Source organism: Dendrobium catenatum, unplaced genomic scaffold, assembly GCF_001605985.2.
Source record: "Dendrobium catenatum unplaced genomic scaffold, ASM160598v2 fragScaff_scaffold_659, whole genome shotgun sequence".
NCBI lineage: Eukaryota > Viridiplantae > Streptophyta > Magnoliopsida > Asparagales > Orchidaceae > Dendrobium > Dendrobium catenatum.
In genome coordinates this window covers 1,012,692-1,036,072 of record NW_021319121.1, presented here as the reverse complement: position 1 = coordinate 1,036,072, position 23,381 = coordinate 1,012,692, and the positions used below count along the sequence as shown (strand labels likewise).

The following is a 23,381-nucleotide window of genomic DNA, read 5'->3' as shown; positions in this document are numbered from 1 at the left end:
ATTTCATTGATATTCACATTATGTCACTGAGCATTGATACTGATACTGATATGGATATGGATATTGTATTGATTCATTGATGCTCTGGACATGGATACTATTGATTTATTGATACTGATTCATTGATACTATCGCTTCATTGATACATCGCATTGATATGATGCATGTGATTCATTGATCAATACGGAATAGGTTTTACTGTATTGATTTGATTTCAATCGTTCTTACGATGTATTGGTTTGATTGTTTTATATGATTTCTTACCGATTGATAATATTGACCAAAGATGATTGATTTGATTGATTCGATATTGATTTAATTGATTTAACTGATATCGAGACGATGATTTTCCTCTATCGATTTGATCGAGATTTCATTGGATCCTTACGAGATTTATCGTATGTACTGATTTATTGAGCTTTACGGATTTCCTCCTGTTGTTTAACGATTCTTCTACTACTGACTACAGATTTTATTGATTGTGCATTGACTACTGATTTCCGTATCTGCATTGATTCACTGATCATGTGCAACTGACTGTTATAGATTCGACTGATTAACAGGCATATTGCTTCAGTACCGTGCTTTAATTTCAGTTGTAGGTTTTTGATGACCTGCTGGGCTTTTTGAAGCTCATTATATGTGGTTAACAATTTCAGGTCCGAGCAAGGGAGCAGGAATGGAGATTGATCAAGACTGTCGACGAATCCTTTCACTATGGATGCCTGGGGTGTCACAAAATTCGTGATAGCAGAGTAAGTTCTCTGTCTGCTGCCGTCGGAATGGGGTGTGCAGCACCGGAGAGTGGTAACAGCGAAACTGGAAATGTCCTCAGGCGGAGTTGGAATTTCTGGCATACTGAAGATTTGTTCGATCGAACAATCTGCAACGTGCGTCTTCGGATTTTTGACGTCCTCCAGCAGCTTTTCCGTTCCGGTGGATTCCGCAATGGCCGTTGGATTTTGCGGAGTGGAAGTAGTTGCGGGAGGTGTGGAAAGGGAGTTGACATTGGCGTCGGAATGATTGTTTGCAGGCGAATATGCATGCGGGAGTAGGTTCGATTGCGTCTGTGTGTTGGTGGAGCGGATGAGCGACGGGGACGGTATGGTTGCCGGCCTGCTCATGATTCTATCCACCGATTGCAAGACATTAACACATAAAGCATATATTTGATCGATTGATGCTTCTACTTGAGCCAACCGAAGGGTTTCCTGGCGTTGTGCACGATCGACATTCCTTCTTCTTCGGTGGCTGTTGAAATCTGGAATGAGGGGGTCGGGATTGCGAGTGTGATTGCGAGACCAAGCGGCGTAAGGATCATGGGAGACTAAATGAGGTCGGAGCGACGGCGAGTCGCGGGCGTAGGCCGCGGGTTGATTGCGGACTAAATGGTCCGGCAATGGATTCCGCCATTTGAGCGGAAGTTCGAGGGGAGGGTATTCCGGCGGCGAATCACGCCATTGGAGAGGAAGCTCGAGAGGAGGATAGTCATCGATCTCCCGTCTTCTTCGGCGTCGATAATCGTCGATCACCCATCTCCTTCGGTGGCGATCTTCATAGACCGCCCATCTTATTCGGCGTCGATCTTCGTCGGCCGCCCTTGTTCTTCGGCTTCGAACGTCGTCGACAGCCGACCTTCTTCTGCAGTCCATCGATCTTCACAAGCTCCAGGCTCTGATACCAACTGATGTAGTGGATCGTCGGAAGATGCGACCTGCAAGAAGGATTTGGGTTTTCCCAATCCATGGAAGAAGAAGAAGAAGCTTTCAAAGCTTAAAAAAGGGGATAATTTCATTCAATACCTTTTCTTCTACAAGACCTCCTACTTATAAGACCAAAAGAGCATTCTAGAAAGAAATGACAACAAACTAGATAAAGTACTCCTAAGGAATCATTCTATCTTAAAATGCACCGCATCATTTTTGTATTTAAAAAAAAATAATAGCAGGTGAATAGTGTGATGCCATCGCACTATTCACCCGCACCTCCATTAACTTCTTTTTTTTGGCGTTCCACTGGAGTAATCGAGCGACACTATACATCCTTTTGAAGTTATGTTGGAGAAGCTCTAAATGTCGCAAGTACGGGCGACGACGACCAACAATAATGACTGGTGCCCAGTGGGGGTGTATGGGGATCAATGGCAGCATGCATCAAGTGCCAAGTGGTAGTGGCCAGAGTAGCATGACAGATGATTTGCGGTGTATTCATAATTTGATCAAATTTAACAATTCCTAATGCATTAAAATTGAACTAGGCCTATTCATATGCTTAGGAACCAAATTTTAAATGCTTAAAAAAATATATAAGGAGATTTTGATAGCTTGCGAGTCATCTCATTTAAAAAAAATATGTTTTTTATAAAATATTCTTAAATATATATTAGCAATTTAGCATTTAGAACTTTATGTATAAAGTTATTTAAATATTTAATAAATTTATCTCACTTTCTTATATCAAGTGATATTTAATTATTTTTCATCTAATTTATAATTTTTATCATTTTATAAAAATAATTACTTTGAAACGGGCTAATTTTGTGTCTTTCATATTCAATGAGGTAGTTCGTGACTCGGTAAACTCGTAGAACTAAGCTCGAACTCAACTTATTTACAACCCTTACCCAAACTATAAAGCCTCGTAATCTTACACCATTTGAGATATAATGTTATCGCCTTTATTCCATCAAGTAGTTCTTTCTTCATTTAAAAACATCAACCTAATAATTGTCACTTCTTTGAGTTATCAAAACAAAGTGTCTTTTCTTATACATTCTATTGATTTTTGACTAATATTATTCTAATAAAAAAACAAATCTTGCCATTTTAGATGATTATCGTAATGCTAAGTTTTTATATGGGATGATTTTTTATTGCTTTATAAAGCTGATGTGAAGAAAAAAATTTCTTAATATACATTTTTTTTAAAGCAACACAAAATAGTGACAAATAAGATTTATGATTGTGATTTGAAAAAAAAAAGTAATAAAACTATCCCAAATTATTGTCCTAACAAAATTGTACAAGGACAATAATATTTCTTTTCTTTTTCCATTGTGATTTAGGCTTCATTTGGACGGCTTTCTTACTGTTTTTTAAAGCGTCATACGTCTTAGAATATGCTCAGTTATAAAGAGATAAAAAGCTTAGTACCTTAGCTTTGAACAAAAATCTAGCACACATACAGATAAAAGAGAGAGATGCAAGAGTCATATTGGATACCAATATTTTTACTTGAAAAAATCTTGAAAATGGGGAAAAATATGTAGAGTTGAAAAAATATAATAAAATGAGAGTTGTTCTCAAGAGTGTGTTGGCCTGTTAGTTCGGTCAGTAAGATCGTAGTCGGTCAACAAAGGTTCGAGGGATCGTAGTCGGTGGCAATGGAGGTCGGACGGATCGTAGTCAGTGAGCGACGAAGGTTGAAATGACCGAAGTCGGCGGGCGATGGAGGTCGGAGGGACTGTAGTCGGTAGACAACGATAGTCAGAGGGATCCTAGTCGATAGACGACAATTATCAAAGGGACCATAGTCGACGGACGAAGTTGGTTGGAGGGATCTTAGTTGGTGGTGACAGATGTCGTAGGGAACATAGTAGGTGGGCAATGGAGGTCTTACGTAGCATAGTATGCGGGCGACGAAGGTCAGAGTGGACCCTAGTCGGTGGGCGACTGTGGTTAGAGGGATCGTAGTCGGTTGGCGATAGAGGTCATAAGTATCGTAATCGACAAATGAGTTCGGATGGAGGAACTATAGTTGGTGATGACAGTGAACGGAGTGAATCACAGTCGACGAGAGACCGCGATAGGAGGAACCATAGTTTGTCGTGATAGTGGTCGTAGTGGACCGTAGTCTACATGCGATGAAGGTTGGAGAGACCTTAGTCGACGAGCAATGATGGTTGAATAGACCGTATTCGACGGAAAATAAAGGTCGATGGAATCGTACTAGGACGATGACGTTGGTTGGAGTGTACCATATTCCTTGAGCGACGGAGGTTAGAGGATCATAATTGGCGAGCGATGATGGTTGAAAGGACTGTAGTCGACGGGCGATAGTGGTTAGAGTGGATCGTATTATGTAGGCGACAAAGTTCGAATGACCGTAATCAGCATGTAACAATGGTCGAAGGGACCGTAGTCGATGATCAATGGTGGTGGAAGGGATTGTGGTCGACAAGCGACATTGGTAGGAGGGATCATGGTTGGCGGGCAATGGAGGTTGTAGGGAACGTAGTCAACAGATAGGGGTGGCCGGAAGGACTATAGTTTGTAGGTGACGATGGTCAGAGTGAATTGTAATCGACAGGCGACATGGTTACAAAGCGATAGTGGTCAAAAGGAAGTTCGATGGTGGTCGACGACCAAGTAGAAGTCCGACAATGGTTGGTGTCTAGCTGAGAGTTTGACTGCGATAGGCAAACATACGGTGCAAGCTTGAGAAAGCAAAAGAGATCATTTGTTTTTAATCTTTTGTCTACTCCCCTTTGTGATGAATGATGATCTATTTATAATTTTTAAAGAGTAGCATGACTAGTAAATAAGGAGAAGATCAAGGGCATATTAGGAGTGTTTCGAATGGACGATTAATATTAACTTCCTTAATAATATATTGTTCATTATATATTTAAGTATTGTAATGATGTCAAAATTCTGCCATCATGGGCTCATTGGATTTGTCTAGTCAAGCCGTTCGATTCGAATATAAGCATGTCACATTTGGATATCATTTGATCATCCAATTAATATTATGAAACTTTCAAATAGGCTTCAGGACCTTGATTTTAACCCATTTGGGTTCGGATTGGATCGATTTTGATGTCGTTGGGTTTGCCTTTTCGACATGTTCAATTCAACAATAAGTTTGCTGAAAAAAAAAAAGTTTGGTGAAGTCAGAGTTCGGATGCTCCGAATTTAGAATTGGAAGCTTTTATTAAAATTTGTGCCCGATCAAAATAATTTTTTTATGATATATCAATACTAAATAGTTACTTTAAAAACGGAAAGAAAACTTTCCTTTCTTAAATTCTCAACTAGTTCAATATCATTATCATATTTTAACAAAATATATAAAACCAATCAAATACTATTTTTAAATATTCGATTTAATTATAAATAAAATTTCGTTTTTCAATTTCCCAATCAATATATTCACAAGCAATTGATTTCATCAACCTAATTGTTTGTTACCACTATTTATCTGCCACACGTGCAGAAAAGGTCACATAAATCAAATACACTGCCCGGACATCTGACCGTCAACATCATCAACGGTCCATAAGGTCCGAACTATCAAACTTTTGGCCAGATAAATCTTAAGGTTTTTAAATTTATTTTTAATGTAAAATTTAATTTATTTCTCAAATAATAATGTTATGTCAGAAATAAATTTAATTTAATTTTCGCAAGATTTAATCAAAATAAAATTATAAAAGTTAAAATTTTTTAAAATAAATATATTATGATTAATCAAATTTCATAATATATAAATCATTTGATAATAGAAATATCCAGTTCCTTGTACATCGAGTCCACGCGAATTTCTTTAATCTTTTACGGCGAGGGTTTATACTCTTCCTTCCAGCGTCTTCTTGTATTGAGCCGCCTCGGCGAAGCCAGCGAGCTCCGTGCCAATTTGTCGCCGATCGATCCCGAAACGGTAAACGGGAAGAAGAAGCTGAAGCCAAATTCGTAAGGGGGGCAGTCAACGGAGTCGATTTGTGTTTGAATCGAAGCATTCGTCCCTACATCTCTTTTTACGAGGTTAGTTACCCCTTTCCGATCGTCCGCGATTTCTTTGAAAACCTAAAGGACGGGTGCGATGAGCTGATTTTATTTTGTTTATTGAAGGGCTGATCTTTGGGTAGATCCATGGCGGCGAACTTTGGGAGAGATTGAGGAGATAATGGTCGGTTTTGGAGCGGCGCTCCACGGTTGCATGGGCGAAGAATGCCAGAACTTCGAAGCGGGGTGCGTCGTCGAGGTCGTGCTCCACCGCCTCTCGTTGTAGATCGCGAGATTAGGAGGCCAAGAACCCGGGCGACGGCAAAGAAGGCTTCGGACGGGGCTGGATCGCCGGTAGCGTGGAGACGTGCATCGGTTGGGAAGGCGAAGCCCGTGGCTAAGGGGAGGCCAAGGGGCAGGCCTTCGAAGAAAACAGCGGCTGTTGCTAGGTTGATTGTGACAGAGGACGAGGGAGAGGGTGAGGGTAAGGTCTCCGATCAGGTTAAAGAGGTTATAGTTGTTAAGGAGGTTGAGACGAGGGGAGGGGTTGCTGCTGTAGATCGCAGGAATTTGGAACTTCTGCACGAGGTCCAGGGCAAAATGATGGGTGATGATAGCGGCGGGTTGAGCGCCAACAAGGCTGCGGGACAAGAAGAGGAAGGGAATACGGCTCCTTTCCCTGAAAAGGTTAATATAATAACTTTTTTTCGTTTTAGTAATTCTTATTCTATTCGGTTCATTGATGATTTTCTATTCTTTCTGGACGATTTTTTAAAATTTTTACAATCTTCTTCCTTGAATTTGGTCTGGCCCTTTGTAAATTGTCTCATCTTGAATGAGCTTCTTGTTCAAGTGAGTATAAGCTTCAAAATTTAATTAGTCTGCTATAAGAAGCATTTTAAGCATGTAAACAATCATAGATTTTTACAAAGAAAATTTTCTACTGATGCCTCTAAGTCTTATGAAACAATTGGGTAATATTTCAGTTGTTGTCCACCTTTTTTTAATGTACAAGTTGAACAACCTTTTGGTATGGAACTAGGATAAAAAATTTCAGTAAACATGTATTGATAGTTTTACTTGCTGACCGAAATCTAAGTATGAAGCATAATCAGTTTTAAGCTTACTATTACTAAGGAAAGTATTTGGTGAGCTTTTCTGTTATTCGAACATCTTCGCATCTAATCTGATGCTTCTTGTATTTTTTCTGTGTGACAGTAGTAAAACTGTGACGTGAGATATTAATGGTTTAGCTAAGATTGCTGACTTTTTCTATTTTAAGGACTTAGGGTATCTCATATGAACAGTTTAGAACTATGCAATCTCTATTCCTTAGGATAATACTCAAGGAAAGGTGAGAACATATGCTCTTTTTGTATGTTTCCAACTCTGTTAAATGTCTACTAGTTGTTTTGGAATTTAGTTATCCTAAAACCGTGAGACTGTGTCAGACAAATATGCTATAGCATCTTTACTCCTGCTGCACACAAATATTTACATAAATCAAGCGGCTGCAACCTTTATCAGGACAAAATAGAATAAGATGCAGAGTTCATCTGATTAATTTTTTATTGGCTTGTCTTTCAATGTGTAGCCATGTGATCCTGCAGATATCAAGTTTGTTGTTTGCTTATTGTTTTCTTGGTAAGAAAAAAAAGGTAATTGTTTGTTATACGTATTTTCATTGAAACTTTTTGTTTAATTATCAAAAAAAGAATACTCATCTCTCTCTTTTTTTATATATTCAAATTCTTTCTAATGTGTGTAAACTGGTGTTTTGAACTTAATTATGTTTCAATAAAACATATTTTTCTTCTTTCCCTATTCTAATGTTTAGCGCAATGAATTTGTTTTGCTATATCTAGCATCTCGAATTGTGTTCTGGTTTGAGCAATTTGATTGTGTTTTTTACTTCCTGGTTTGTTTGAATTAATATTACTTTATAGAGGAGCTACTTGAGCATGTTACATGTTAGTCTCCTATAAATAGATATGGAAAGCTCGTTATGTATTCTTTTTATCATAAATATTTTATTCGGTGGACGGAGGCTTTATTGGAGGATTAAGTTGTAGCCAACTGACATGATATCTTATATCTCAGGTCCAGGTAGGTGGATCTCCTGTCTATAAAATTGACAGGAGGTTGGGAAAAGGTGGGTTTGGTCAAGTTTTTCTTGGCCGCCGTGTTACTGGTGGCAGTGATCGTGCAATGGGTCCTGGTGCTCTAGAGGTATCTTTGTTCTCAATGTCCTTTGAGAAGTTCCAATGTAGATGGCTTCTTTCGCATTATTTGTGAGAGTCTCATTAACCGAATTGCTTACTCCTATTTTGTTTTCTTCATTGTTTATAGGTTGCTCTCAAATTCGAGCATAGGAACAGCAAGGGCTGTACTTATGGTCCTCCTTATGAGTGGCAGGTTTACAGGTGTTCTTTTACGTTCTTTAATAAGCTCTCCTCACATTCTCCCCCACTCACTAACACACACAATTAAGCAAGAGCGCACATATATGATTACCATTTGACTTAATCTAAAATTAGCATTTCGTTGATGTGGTTTTCTTTGAACAGTGCTCTTGGTGGAAGTCATGGGGTTCCTAGGGTACACTATAAAGGAAGGCAGGGTGACTATTATGTTATGGTGTGTGTTTGTGGTTTTTTTTTTTTCAGCCCTTCTTTGTAGTTAGTTATGTTTTTTGCTGCATTTCATGAAAGAACTGTTAATATTATCCATCTTCCTCTCTCTGTCTCATCAAAATAACTTGCTCGAGCTTTTTATCATCTCATTTTCATCCTTCAATCTCTATGTTTTTTTTTTCTTTATTTTCTGAAACTCCTTTATTTGCAGGTGATGGATATGCTGGGCCCAAGTTTGTGGGATGCGTGGAATTCTGCTGGTCAAGCGTGAGTGTCTTCCATTATGACCATTATCAGTGTAATATTGTTACACAGTATCAGCTTTTACTCTTTGACGCTTTGTTTGCTAGGTTTACTCTTGGAGTTGCTCCAAGAGGGAGAAACCTAATGTGGAAATGAAGTACATCATATTCATGAATGATGCTTCTCTGCCATGATATTACTATCAATGCCAATTTATATCAACTATTATTTTTGCTGACTATATGCCATGTGTGTTCTAAAATTCTCAAATGTATTGTAAATAATTGTTAGGTGTGAAGATTAAGTGTTGTTCATGGTAACCATTAATTTCAATAGCTGCTGAGTGGAGTCGTTTGATTCTGAATTAGGGAAGAAAATAGCAGAGAAAAACCAAGCGAATTATGCAAATGGGTTCATTTAAGAGTCAATCACCTACTAAATTAACTGATAGAGCCACTCACTTTAGCCTTAAACTTATTTCTGACAAGCAAATAATGGTGGCATTATGCAAAGCGATGCAGTTGATTTATGAATAGAATTTTTCAGGGTACCATGTTAGATGCTGTGCTATTGCTTATTTTATTTATTTAAAAATAATAGGAGGATGCCTCTATTGAATGTATATGTTCTATCCAAAAAGTTCAAAGAAATGGTAAAATGTTTCAAATGTTTAGAAATGAGACATGCTTGGTTTATGTTTTCTATTTATTTTTTTATCTAAATTTTTTGTGTCTTGCTAACTGTTATATGCAGTATGTACATGCATATCATATTCACGCATGAGGTTGTGATAATGGCTTTTGCTTGTCTTTGTGGGCATTCACATGTTCAAATGAATGATTAAAAAAAAGAAACATGTTCAAATGAATGATTAAAAAAAAAACATGTTCAAATGAATGGACTTTGTAATATATATATATATATATATATATATATATATATATATGTTAGATGGACTTCTCTTTTCTCAAGAGGAGAATAGTCCACCCAAATTTAATTTTTAGAACTACCACCTTTGGTCTTCAATTTAAAGATTGCATCATTTGTTTTGATTTATAGCACGGCCATATGTATATATTTCAAGTTTCATGTATATATTTCATGAAGCATCTGCCCAAAATGAGGCAGATCAAGGGGCTTATAGAAAGTCCATAAGAAGTTCAAATACAATTTTTTGATGTCTATGAAGCTGAATTTGAACTAAAGAAAGTGATTGAAATCAAGTGTGACTGGTTGTCCTTAGGAAGATCTTCTGACAATAAGATTTCTATGTTAAGCTTCGTGCAAATATTGAAGCATTTAAGATTCACGTGGAGCTTTCAAAACTAAAATTGTATGCAAATAGTTAGTACTTTAGAAGCTGCCTTGAACTAAGTAGGTAGGTTTCCTGGAATCAGAATGTATTTATTTTTTCTCTGCCTGACCATTTTTATTTTGGAAAACTGTGAGCTTATTCTGAAATGCACTAAGAGCTTTGACAATCACACCATTGTTATGCACAGTTTTTTTTGTTCCAATTCCTTAGTTGTGCTGTTTGGATCTTATGACTTGCAGAATGTCGTCTGAAATGGTTGCCTGCATTGCTGTAGAATCTATATCTATACTTGAGAAGGTGCATTCTAAAGGGTAAGTTTTATTATTGTCATTCTTATAGTGGGAAGATTGCATCTTCTCTAACAAAAATTTCTTGTCGGGTAATTTTTTTTTTTTAAAATTTATTTGGTTGTTTTGCTTGCTTTTTTTAACCATTTATATCTATTGCCTTCAGATATGTCCATGGAGACGTAAAGCCTGAGAATTTTTTGCTTGGCCAACCATCAACACCTCAAGAGAAGAGATTATTTCTTGTTGATCTTGGACTGGGTAAGAGGAAATTCTCACTGAGCATGTTATTCTAATGTTGGTGTTATCTTTTTCATAGCTATTTATGTTCTTCACCCTCTTTTGCCTGTTTGGCTAGTAGCTTGGTTAGATAGTCATGCTAATAATTTGAGCAGCTGTCTATACCTTCACGGGCCAAATTTCTATTGGCCACAAGTATTATAGGTAATATTGACATGATAGTAATCTCCCTAGTTTTTTTAAATACTCCCATGATAATTTCTCCTTGCTCTCATATTTTTAGAGTTGGAATGTTGAATTGAAACCATCTTCATCTAAGCTTTTCTGCTTTATTGGGTGGATTTGGGGAATCATTTTCTGTCATCATTAGGCTGGATGTTATGATTAGGTCAACTCACTATGCATGAAACGCCTGCATGTTTGCACCTTGCCTTAGCACCTTGCTCTAGCAATGTGCGAAGCAAGATCTTCCATGTATCCAAATATCCAAAACCCAACCCAATTCTCTTTGTTTCTAGGTTTGGAGTTTAGGGTCCTAGTTTGGTTGTGTTAGGGTTTAGTTTGACTCATCTTGCATCAAACGCCTGCATGTTTGTGCCCTTCTCCAGCAATTCATGCAGCAAGACCTTCTACTTATTCAAAGAATAAAATATCAATATGATTGCGTTTTTCACCAGTCTCTCTTTCTCTTATTTCCAAATGCATCTTTCTTGCTCAGCCCTTCTTTTTCTTGCTCTTTCTTTGCTGTTTTCTCTGTTATGATTTCTGTTGAAATTATTAAGTTTGAGAGGGAAAAGCTTGAATTTTATCATACAACATAATCCCTACTTATAAATCTACACAATGTGCGTTAATAAAGAAATAAATATGCTGCCTAGCTATGGAAGGTACTCAACGTGAGATGGCTTCCCACAGATCTCTATTCATAGCCGTGGGATCAGTCTGGGAAAGAGAGGTTGTGATTTAACAATTTCCTTTCTACTTCATGTTGAAACAAAGTTTCTAGATCTTACCTATAGCCTCTTAGCTATTAATCAAATTCACCTTATTTCTGCTCGTCCTTTGTTCTTACCCCTCAATATTACTTATGCTAATTTGGGCTGTTTTAGTCAGTCTGATGTTCTGAATGAGTTAGTGTAATAGTATAGGGCAGTTCTTGGTCCACCTCTCTGAGTTTGTGATATTGGGAGGGATGAATTTGGATTTGGTATGATCCATCCTATATAGACCTATTCCATCTATGCACGAATAACTTAGGAGCTTTGTTTTATTAAAAGTTGTTCATTTGATTTGACAACCTTTATTACTATTGAACAAAAACAACTAACTTTTTTCTTTGCAAAATGGTACTGCAGCCACGAAATGGAAAGATGCAGCAAGTGGCCAGCATGTGGAATATGACCAACGCCCAGATGTCTTCCGGTGAGTTGAATTGTTTTATCATTTGAAATTTTAAATATTGCACCCCTGTAAATTATTTTATGCATTTTTCCTAAATCTACCTAACTAATTGATGTAGAGGTACTGTTCGATATGCAAGTGTGCATGCACACTTGGGGAGAACTGCTAGTAGAAGAGATGATCTAGAATCTCTTGCATACACTCTTATTTTTCTTCATCGAGGCAGGTTACCCTGGCAGGGGTATCAGGTGGGAGTTTTGACACTGTTGCCTTTTTTCTGCATATATGAATTTGTAAAAGTAACGTTTCCACTTATTTCCTCTCCTGTATTTTTGCAATACAGGGTGAGAACAAGTCATTTTTGGTTTGCAAGAAAAAGATGGCAACATCTCCTGAATTGCTTTGTTGTTTCTGTCCACCTCCGTTTAAGCAATTTCTTGAAACTGTTGTAAACTTGAAGTATGATGAGGAGCCTAACTATTCTAAACTTATATCACTGTTTGACGAGTTAATTGGACCTAATCCGGCTATTAGGCCAATCAATACAGATGGAGCGCTGAAGGTAATGGCGTTGATGGGACTTCCAATATACCCTTGATTTTCTAATAAACAATGATGATGATTGTCTCTATTTTGATAAGATGATTTAACTAAGCTGATTTCGTATCAGGTTGGACAGAAAAGAGGCAGATTAACTATGGATGAAGAAGATGATTCTCAGTTAAGAAAGAAGATTCGGTTGGGAGTTCCAGCTACTCAGTGGATTTCAGTCTATAATGCAAGGCCACCAATGAAGCAGAGGTGATTCCTACTGCTAATCATAGAAGGAAAAAATAGTTAGGAATCTATGATTGATTTGATTCTTATTTCTTAACCCGGTGACAGAAACATCTTTCCTTGAGTCTGCAAACATTTTGAGGGAACTAACTTGTTTATTATATTGAGTTTTGTGGTTTTACCAGTGAGAACATCATATACAAGTAGGTACACCATCAAATAATTATTTAATCAGGTTATGATGGGTGTTGATAGAAATTGCAGAGGCAAGTGTATGCAATTCTTATTTGGATTCTAAGGTGAGGTCTACCTAGGCTTTGCTTTCATGTGGCCACGCCCTATTAATGTGTTGCTTAGAGTTCGGTAGCACATTTTCACAGTTGGCTACCTATATGCACATTTGGCCATTGTTTACCGTCATAAATCAATCATTACTTTGCTTCTTGAAAATTTATGCTTCTTTTGAAATCGCCCAGTTGCTAGGTGTTTTGTGTAGGATTACTCAATTCTCTCCATCAGCAGAATTAATTTGAGAATGGTGAATGGGATTTAATTCCTTTTAGTTTTATTGTGGTCGACCTTATTGCTTTCTGGATTGGACAAGGCATAGGCATGATTTGAACTTGCATTCTTGCTTACTTTTTATTGTTTGCATTACCATCCGTCTATCCTATTATTGATATTTTCTGTGGCTTACCTGTGAAAGTGTAAAGCAAGGGTTATTTAATTCTCTGTTTAATACTTGCCCTATGACTGTTGTTTTCATTATCCCATCCTTCTCCCTAGGCATCATATGTTTGTTTGACTGACTTCAGGTTGTTCTTTTTGAGAGCTGGTTAACGGTTATAGAATGCCGGATGTTGTGATATCATCTTGGTGATAAGGGCTTGGTTATTGCATGACCAGACTTTTCATTCTTGATGGTGATAGGGGTGCTAATGTTTTCGTCAATTTTTAGGAGTCCTAGGCGAAGTTGGTTGTTATAGGGGTCGATTTGGGCTCAAGTCCAGCACATCGAAGGAATGAAAGTGATAATGTTTTCTAATTTTGTAGAAAGTTGCCATTGTAAGCATCAACTTCTTTTTCATTCTACTCTTACAATATAGTATTACCAAATGCGTTGGTGACTTAGTTCCTTTGGTTTTAATGGTTGTTTTTACTGTTAATTCATTTATGAAATGCATGATTAGATATGCAATGAGCCACCTCATCTTACTCCATGAAAACCAGGCATGGCAGTCTATGCAATGAGCCACCTCATCTTACTCCATGAAAACCAGGCATGGCAGTCGGAGGAAAGTGCCATTCATTTATTTAGTTTATTTCTATAAATTTTGGATTTAGTACTTTGTCAGAGAAATCTTTGGATAGCGTAAAAAGAGGTCATACATTAAGATGTTTATTGGACACTTCAAGAGATGCAAAAAGGTTATCATTGAAAAAAATGTGCTTTTAATGTGGCAACAATGAATACTATTGATGATATTTAGAAATTTTACGGAAAGAGCATTTAACAACACAAAAGCCATAGCTTTTGATGTATTTGGGAGAAAATGAGTTATATAATCAGCTGAAGACAAGAAATGAGAGATCCACAGCTTTTGTTAAAGTTAATTCATTTATGTGATGTATGATGAACCATGCAATGAGCTACCTTGGCTTATTAGCCCACAACCACCAGATGGTAGGCCAATAAAAGGGCTAGTCATTTGTCTAGTGTATTTCATTTTGATTTAGAAGATCGTTGGAGAAATTTTATGTTAGTATGAAAATAGATATTACATGAAAATATTTATTGAGGTGTAAAGAGATACAAAAAGATTATTAAAGTAAAAAGTATGTGCTTTTAATGTGGCAGAAATGAATACCATTGATGATTAGTGGAAGTCTTGTGGAAAGAATATTATATAGCACAAAAGTGGTAAATCGGGATATTTTAATGTACTTGAAAGAAATGAAATATATAATTAGCTCTGAAAAGAGATGAGAGATCTATAACTTTTTTTCAAATGAGATGGCTTAAAAATAAAGAGAAGAAGATCATATTTAAATATGAAAATTTCAAGATAGAAATGGTACTATGATAACTTATTAATTATAGATTTAAGAAAATTTACTTGGAAGAACATAATGAATAAATTAATATAATGATGAGATCTATTATATATTAAAACTAAAAAGTTCATCAGAGTTATCATCGAAGTGTATGTATGAGGGTAAAGCTTTAGGTTTAGATTAGTAACATATTGAGATTTGATGAATTATGCGTGTTCTTATTTTGATTTAACTAAAAAAATGATTTAAAATGGTTAGGAGGAAAATACTTTGTTATAGAGCAATGCTTTATCCATTCAAAAATTCAACACTCATTCAACACCTAACACATGGAAAAATCACATATTCCAACATATTATGTATTTCATTTGTGATTTTCTTGTGTCATATTGAATGTGTTAACTTTTTGGGTGGTTGTAATATTATATTTTTAAATAAAGAAATCCCAAAACAGTCCCCAAACAATTCGCGTATGCTCAATTTAATCCCAGAGTATCACGTTGCCCTAATTTAGTACATCGACTATGCTAAATTGATCCAAATTAATCTCTAATGTTGTAATTGTGATATAAAATTAAATCTCAATTTAGTCATTTGACTTTGCAAAACTGATCCTAATTTAGTCTCAAAGGGACCATTTTTGATCAATTTTGTATAGTTGAGGGACTAAACTGGAGCAATGTTATACTGCTTGACTAAAATGACCATCTACGAATAGTTGATGACTATTTTGAAATTTAGCCCTATTTTTAAACATATATGAACAAGTATTTTTAGGATTTTGTTACTTGTAAGGATTTTGAACTTCTCAATCATGCAATGAAGTTATGGGAGTGAGTAACACAACATATAATATCAAAAAATTAATTTGCTTTTATGCCATAAAGTTTCTCTATGGAGGTAATTTTTTTTTGTGACAACAAGTAATAAAAAAACGTAGATAACAAATAAGTGATCATTGTATAGTTTTTATTGATCTTGGATGGCATTTCATTGACCAATGACCACAACAATAATTGATTTGATGCAAGAAAAAAAATGTGTACATGATATACTGAAGTTATTAAATATAAAGCATATGGAGCATTAATTAGCATTAGAAGTTGTGTATTAAGTAAAAAATGTCAATCATGAGTATTATGCATGCCGTTTTTATGAAATTGCAATTAGGTTTGCTATGTTGTATGGATTTATGTTTTGTGTGGCAAAAAAAATCACTGATAACCAAGTCAAGTGTTACAGAAATAAAAAAATGTTAAAAGGAATGTGTAGATAAGATGGGGGTAGAGTTAGAAATGAGTACAATGCATGCCGTTTTTATGAAATTGCAATTATGTTAGCTATGTTGTATGGATTTATATTGTGTGGCAAAAAAAAAATCTCCGATAACCAACTCGTGTTACAGAAATAAGAACTGTTAAAATGAATGTGTGGATAAGATGATGAGGGTAGATTTATTGTGATGCATCATGTGTGCGTGTGTATAACATGGTTAATTTTTTATTTGAATTTACCTTTACCAATCATTTGAAAGGCAAGTTGATAATTTTTGAAGCAACAAAAGTTGAGTCCTATTCACACAGATATATACACAGTGAGAGATAGTAGGGATGAATGGAGTAAGATAACGGGAACCATGTTCACTGGGATTGTTAGATATAAACTTTGAGCTTAAGAACAATAATATATATATATATATATATTGTTTTTTTATTTTTTATATATTTTTAATTTTTTAATTTTTTTTAGAACAATACTGTGTATGTTCTCTGGGATAGTTAAATATAAACTTAGAGCGTGAGAACAATAATGCATACTGAAATATTTCCATATAACTTTAGATTTATTTTGGTTTACCCATTTTGTGTGGAGTCCTTTTAATGCTAATGGCGTCCTTAACCTTATCTTAATCGTTCAGGTACCACTATAATGTGGCTGATTCACGGCTGGCACAACACGTGGAGAGAGGAAACCTTGATGGCCTTCTTATTAGCTGTGTTGCATCTTGCACGAACCTATGGGCTCTCATTATGGATGCTGGAACTGGTTTTACATCTCAAGTTTATGAACTCGCCCCATGCTTCCTTCATAAGGTTTCCTTTAACCTGATGAATTTTTTCTTAATCTAGATTCAGTGATATGTGCTTTATTCTTGGTAAACTGCTTCTGTAGGAGTGGATTATGGAACAATGGGAAAAGAACTACTATATTAGCTCGGTAGCGGGTGCAAATAATGGAAGTTCTATAGTCGTGATGTCTAAAGGTAAAGTGTGTATATGCTTTTTTGGTATTATTTTTATGTGGATTTTATAATGATTAGTTTTGCATGTATCATATTCATTCATATTGTAATTTTTTTGCAGCCCCATGCACCAGCCTATCATTTTTTTAATGGATGAACATTTAGAAATTAAATTGAAAAAATTGTTGAACGTTATAGTTGAGCAGCCATCAATGACATCATAAACTAGTGTTTGATATAATTGTATTTAAGCTTTACGTAACCTACATAAGCTAGGTCAGGAGAACGATGCAGGTTAAATTATGCAAAAGATTAAAAATAAGCAAACTCTGAAAAAACTTGGATCCTATGATGAGTGCCAAAAGAAAGGCTAGCCATAGGGGATTCTTCTTCTCTTCTTTCTTTTTTTAACGTTTTTACTTGCTGATAATTGAAAACCCAATGACTAGTTCTAATCCATTTTGGGTGCCTTACAACCTAACTTTTTGTGGGGTAGTGCGCTGAAAACAGAGTGAGCTCATAGCAGTCCTATTTAACTGACCACACACTTAAAGGCATAATTGGTTGCACTAATGTCCATGCACGGATGATTGCTTTTTTTTTTCTTGATATAGATTTGAGTTTTTCTTAAAACCATAGCTACTTTCAAGTTTTCTGAAACCTCAGTTTGCAAGCTGTTTTTAATCTGATGCACCCAAGACGTCACACCTTGCTGATTAGATTTAATGTGGACTCCTAGAGAAATTCTTGGTGGAAAGATTGGAACCTTTTTATAGATATAAGCGTTCTTTGAACTCTGGATTATTTATGAATTGGCACTGTTATGTTTCTTTAGAGGAATTAAAAGAGGATATTCAACAAGTGGATGAGATATTTTGCTAAACTTTTCAATCAAGATTGTAAGAATGCGATTGACTTTAATGACCTTAGCACTCTAAATGAAAATAGATATTTTTATTTTTACCGGCGTATTGATAAAACTGAAGTTAGAGATACATTAAAGAAAATGAAGTGTGGAGAAGTTGTTGGATCTGATGATATTGCAATAGAGGTGTGAAAATGCTTAGGATATGATTGAATTTCCTAAACTTTTAATTTTATTTTTGAAGACTAAAAAGATGCCATATGAGTGGATAATGAGTGTGTTGATTCCTATTTTTAAAAATAAAGGTGATGCACTATACTTTGGGAATTTTAGAGGAATTAAGTTAATGTATCATACTTTAAAGCTACGGAAGAAAGTTATGGAGCAAAATCAATTTGGATTCATGCTAGGCAGGTCTAATATGGAAGCTATACATTTGTTGAGACTTTTGATGGAGAAGTATGGAGAGAATAAGGAGGATCTACATATGATATTTATTGATTTAGAGAAAGCACATGATAAAGTTCCAAGATAGAGCTTTGGAGAGTTCTAGAAAAGAAAGAGGTTAATAATGCTTATATTCAAATCATTAAGGATATGTATGCAGGAGTTGTTACTTGTGTAGTTGTGTTCAAACACAATGTGGCTTGATCAAGTATTTTCTTATTTCAGTTGGATTACATCAAGGATCAGCCTTAAGCCCATATCTTTTTGCTTTAGTTATGGATGTTCTCACTAGACATTTGCAAGAGGTTGTACCATGGTGTATGCTTTTTGCTGATTTTTTTTTTGTTGATAAGACTAAAGAGGGAGTTGAAGGTAAAATTGAATTATGGAGGTCAACCTTAGAGTCTATAGGTTTTCGTTTGAGTAGATCTAAAAGCAAAGGTCTGTAATTTTAGTAATAATAGATTTGTTGGGGGATTGTGACTTTGAGCGATTAGGTCATTAATAAGAGTACATGTTTTACATATCTTGGGTCTATTATTCAGAGTGATGATGAATTAGATGGGGATATCATTTGTAGAGTTCAAGTTGGATGGTTGAAGTGGAGGAATGCATCAGGCTTGTTGTGTGATAGCAAAGTCCCCCTCAAACTTAAAAGGGAAAATTCTATAAGATGGTAGTGAGACCTGGAATGCTTTATGGTGGTGAATGATTGCCATTAAAAGAGAAGCATAATATTAGTTAAGTGTTGCAGAGATGAGGATGCTTAGGTGGATGAGTGGCTTTACTCTTAGATACAGGATACAAAGCGAGCATATACGTGAAAAGGTTTGAGTAGCTCCAGTGGAAGATAAGATTAGAAAGAATAATCTTTTAGATAGTTTGGTCAGATAAAATGGCAGTCTTTCGATGACCCAGTTAGGAGAGTAGATGTGTTAGATTTGACTTATGTTAACAAATGTAGAGGTAGACCTAAAAAGACTAGGTTAGAATATATTAGAAATGATCTTTCTTTATTAGATTTAAATAAAATTTTGACTCATAACAGAACACAATGGAGAAAAAGGATTCATGTTGCTGATCTCAAATAGTAGAATAAAGGCTTAATGTATATTAGAACTGTCCTTTCTTTATTAGACCTCTAATGATCTGAAGCTTTCTTTTAGTATTTTTTTAATTCAAACTGTTCCCCTCTTTGATTTAAATTTCTTTTATTTGAACTGCCGGTAAAATAACCTTGGTGGTTGTTTCGTGACCATTCCACAGTGTTCCTATATATTTATATGGAACTCAAATTTATCAGTGGTAAATTTCAAAATAGCATCCAAACTACTTGTATATGACTAATTTAGTCTTGAGTATCATGTTGCTCCAATTTAGTCTTGAGATGCACAAGATTTTGAAAATTTTAGAGGAGTTAAGTTAATGTATCATACTTTAAAGCTATGAAAGAGTTATGGAGCAATTGTTACAACGTGATACTAATGTTTCTCAAAATTAATTTGGATTCATGCTGGGTAGGTCTACTATGGAAGCTATACATTTATTGAGAGTTTTGATGGAGAAGTATAGAGAGAATAAGGAGGATCTACATATATTTATTGATTGAGAGAAAGCATATGATAAAGTTCCAAGAGATATGCTTTGGAGAGTTTTAGAAAAGAAAGGGAATAATGCTTATATTCAAGTCATTAAGGATATGCATGCAAGAGTTGTTACTTGTGTTCAAGTTACTTATGTTCAAACACAAGGTGGCTTGATTAAGCATTTTCTTATTTCAGCTGGATCACATCAAGGATTAGCCTTAAACCCGTATCTTTTTTTCTTTAGTCATGGATGTTCTCACTAGACATTTGCAAGGGTTGTACCATGGTGTATGCTTTTTGATGATGACATTCTTCTTGTTGATAAGACTAGAGAGGGAGTTGAAGGTAAATTTGAATTATGGAGGTCAACCTTAGAGTCTATAGGTTTTCGTTTGAGTATATCTAAAATCAAATATATGAATTGTAATTTTAGTAGCAATAGATCTGGTGGGGGATTGTGATTTTGAGCGATCAGGTCATTAATAAGAGCACACGTTTTACATATTTTGGGTCTATTGTTCAGAGTGATGGTGAAATAAATGTGGATGTTATTAATAGAATTCAAGTTGGATGGTTGAAGTGGAGGAATGCATCAGGCTTGTTGTGTGATAGAAAAGTCCCCCTCAAACTTAAAAGGGAAATTTTTACAAGATGATGGTGAGACCTGTAATGCTTTATGGTGTAGGATGGTTGCCTTTAAAAGAGCAGCATAATATTAAGTTAAGTGTTGCAGAGATGAGGATGCTCAGGTGGATGAGTGATTTTACTCTTAGAGACAGGATACGAAGCGAGCATATACGTGAAAAGGTTTGAGTAGCTCTAGTGGAAAATAAGATTAGAGAGAGTCATCTTTTAAATGTTCGGTCAGATAAAATGTTGGTCTTCCGATGACCTAGTTAAGAGAGTAGATGTATTAGATTTGACTTATGTTAAGAAATGTAGAGGTATACCTAAAAAGACTAGGTTAGAATATGTTAGAAATGACCTTTTTTATTAGATTTAAGAAAAAAAATAACTCTTAACATGAAATAATTGAGAAAAAGGATTAATGTAGCTGACCTCACATAGTGGAATAAAGGCTTGATGTATATTATAAATGACCTTTCTTTATTAGACCTCAAATGATCTGAAGCTTTCCTTTAGTATTTTTTTTTTAATTCAAGTTGTTCCCTTCTTTGATTTAAATTTCTTTATTTGAACTGCCTGTAAAAAAACCTTGGTGGTTGTTTCATGACCATTCCACAGTTTTCCTATATATTTATATGACACTCAAATTTATCTGTGGTAAATTCCAAAATAGCACCAAACTATTTGTATATGACTAATTTAGTCCATGAATATTATGTTGCTCCAATTTAGTCATTCAATTATACATATTGATTCAAAATGCTCCCTTTTGGGCTAAATTAGAATCAATTTTATATAACAATTATAATTTGAGGGACTATTTTGGATTCATTTTGTATAGTCAAGGAATTGAATTCGAGCAATGCGATATTCTAGGACTAAATTGGTCACACAATTGGTCTGGGGAATATTTTGGAATTTTGTGAATTTTCTATTTCTAGAACTTTCATCCTTCAACCTCTATTCTTTTCATTTGAAGTTTGAACATAAAAATTCACAAGAAAACCGTAAATTGTAATCTTCCTTTTCATCAAATTTCCAACATTTTGATCTTGGTGTTCTCAAATGCACTTGTTGGTTCATTTTTTCGGTTTTTAAAATTTTTTTAGTTAGGTGTTAAATTTGTAAACACTCATAATTTCAGCAGCTTGTGTATAATTATCCCAAATAAAGAAATGCATACTGGCTAGTTTGTTAGGGGCTATGCAAGTCTGATGCCAAAGAATCTGTACTAGGGAACCATCCACCTAGGTAAATTTGCAACTCCGATGGTTGATTATCCTAACAACAGTTTTTCATACTTAGTTATAAAGTGTGAAGTGTATGGTACAAGTGTCTTGTACTTTATTATGATTGCTTCTGCTATGTTACATTCTCTCTACATCAGATTCTATAGATCTATTCTAAGTGCTTGATCTAAGGCTTCAACTGAAAAATTCCAGGTACACAATACACACAACAGTCCTATAAAGTAAGTGAATTTTTCCCATTCAAGTGGATAAGCAAGAAATGGAAAGAGGGATTTCATGTAACATCAATGGCAACAGCAGGCACCCGATGGGGTGTTGTAATGTCAAGAAATGCTGGCTTCAGTGATCAGGTAATTACTGGCTTGATTGCCAATTTTTTTAAACTTAATTTGGTATTCTACACTCTTAAATATTTTTTCTTGAAATAATATGTTTTGTTTCATTATGTGTCTAACTCCATCCATTGACTCAAGAACATTTTATGTAGTTTCCATTATATTATTCTCTCAAAAAATCAAGATCTATTCATTCCTACTACACTTGTTTTCCCTGCTGTTATTTTCAACAGGTTGTTGAACTAGACTTCTTGTATCCCAGTGAGGGCATCCATAGGCGTTGGGATAATGGCTATCGCATCACATCCATGGCAGCCACATCAGATCAGGCTGCTCTTATCTTAAGTGTACCTAAACGGAAGCTTGGTGATGAAACTCAGGAGACCCTGAGGACCTCAACTTTTCCGAGCGCCCATGTCAAGGTAGAATTTAATCTCTTTGATTAAATGTGTAGATAGGGCACCCTTAACTTTTCTAAAAAAAAATACTTGATTACGGAAAATTATGCTGTTGATATGTGTATAATTGACAAATTAAGGTTTCGTTTGGGACGGCTTTTTTACTGTTTCTTAAAGCAGATTTTAATGCAAAAATTAAAAGACCCTAAACCCTAAAGCTGCTTTAAGAAGCAATGAAAAAGCCATCCCAAACGAAGCCTAAATTTAGGTCAATGCGGCGGAGAGAGATTTTATCCTTTTAACTGATGCAAGGTTTAGCTGAACTGGTTCTGCTAGACCAAATGGGCAATTAGCTCATTGATACTAAATCATTGCCACATATTTGTGCTTTACAGGACAAATGGGCAAAGAATCTGTATCTTGCTTCTGTTTGTTATGGCCGCACAGTGTCATGATGTGTAAAAGAAGAGAAGCCCATAACGAGGAAGGTAGGGTGGGATGGCCTGTACATGAGGATGCATGAACATTTTAAGTAGAGGGAGATCTACGCTGCAGCTTGTTTTGCTCTCATTTAGGTTGCTTATCCAAGATTTGTATATTTTATATCTATTATATATCAAAGATTAGCCTCGTCTGACTTCCGAAGAGGGCCTGAACCCAGATTTGCTTTGTATATTTCTTTTTTCGTTGGAATGAGTGGGTATTTATGACAGTTCCTTATAATTTACTACTCCTTTTGTTAAACATTTACTAATCTGGCTTTCAAATGATGAGCAAGAGCATTAATGTGTGACCAGAAACTAGCTGCAGCTGCACATTGGATTGCTTTGAAAACTTTATTGCTATATATATAAGCATTTTTTGTTGTTGCTGCCGAGTCGTTATTGCAGAGCCTCAATACTTTTTACTCAGCTTTCTTGTATCAGCTGCTGTTATTGAAAAAGGAAATTATTCTGT

General features: G+C 35.5%; 1 protein-coding gene across 1 annotated transcript; it reads left to right on the top strand.

The window, feature by feature from the left end:
• The first annotated feature begins 5,516 nt into the window (after positions 1-5,516).
• On the top strand, positions 5,517-23,224 carry LOC110094748 (casein kinase 1-like protein HD16). The gene is made up of 17 exons (XM_020820061.2): positions 5,517-5,762; positions 5,850-6,410; positions 7,824-7,952; positions 8,073-8,146; positions 8,291-8,360; positions 8,568-8,623; positions 10,154-10,225; positions 10,368-10,462; positions 11,797-11,863; positions 11,961-12,090; positions 12,186-12,404; positions 12,513-12,643; positions 16,593-16,767; positions 16,847-16,937; positions 21,884-22,041; positions 22,260-22,448; positions 22,820-23,224. The coding sequence occupies exons 2-17, from the start codon at positions 5,949-5,951 to the stop codon at positions 22,877-22,879; spliced, it is 2,178 nt and encodes a 725-aa protein (XP_020675720.1). The 5' UTR covers positions 5,517-5,762; positions 5,850-5,948; the 3' UTR covers positions 22,880-23,224.
• The last annotated feature ends 157 nt before the right edge of the window (positions 23,225-23,381 follow it).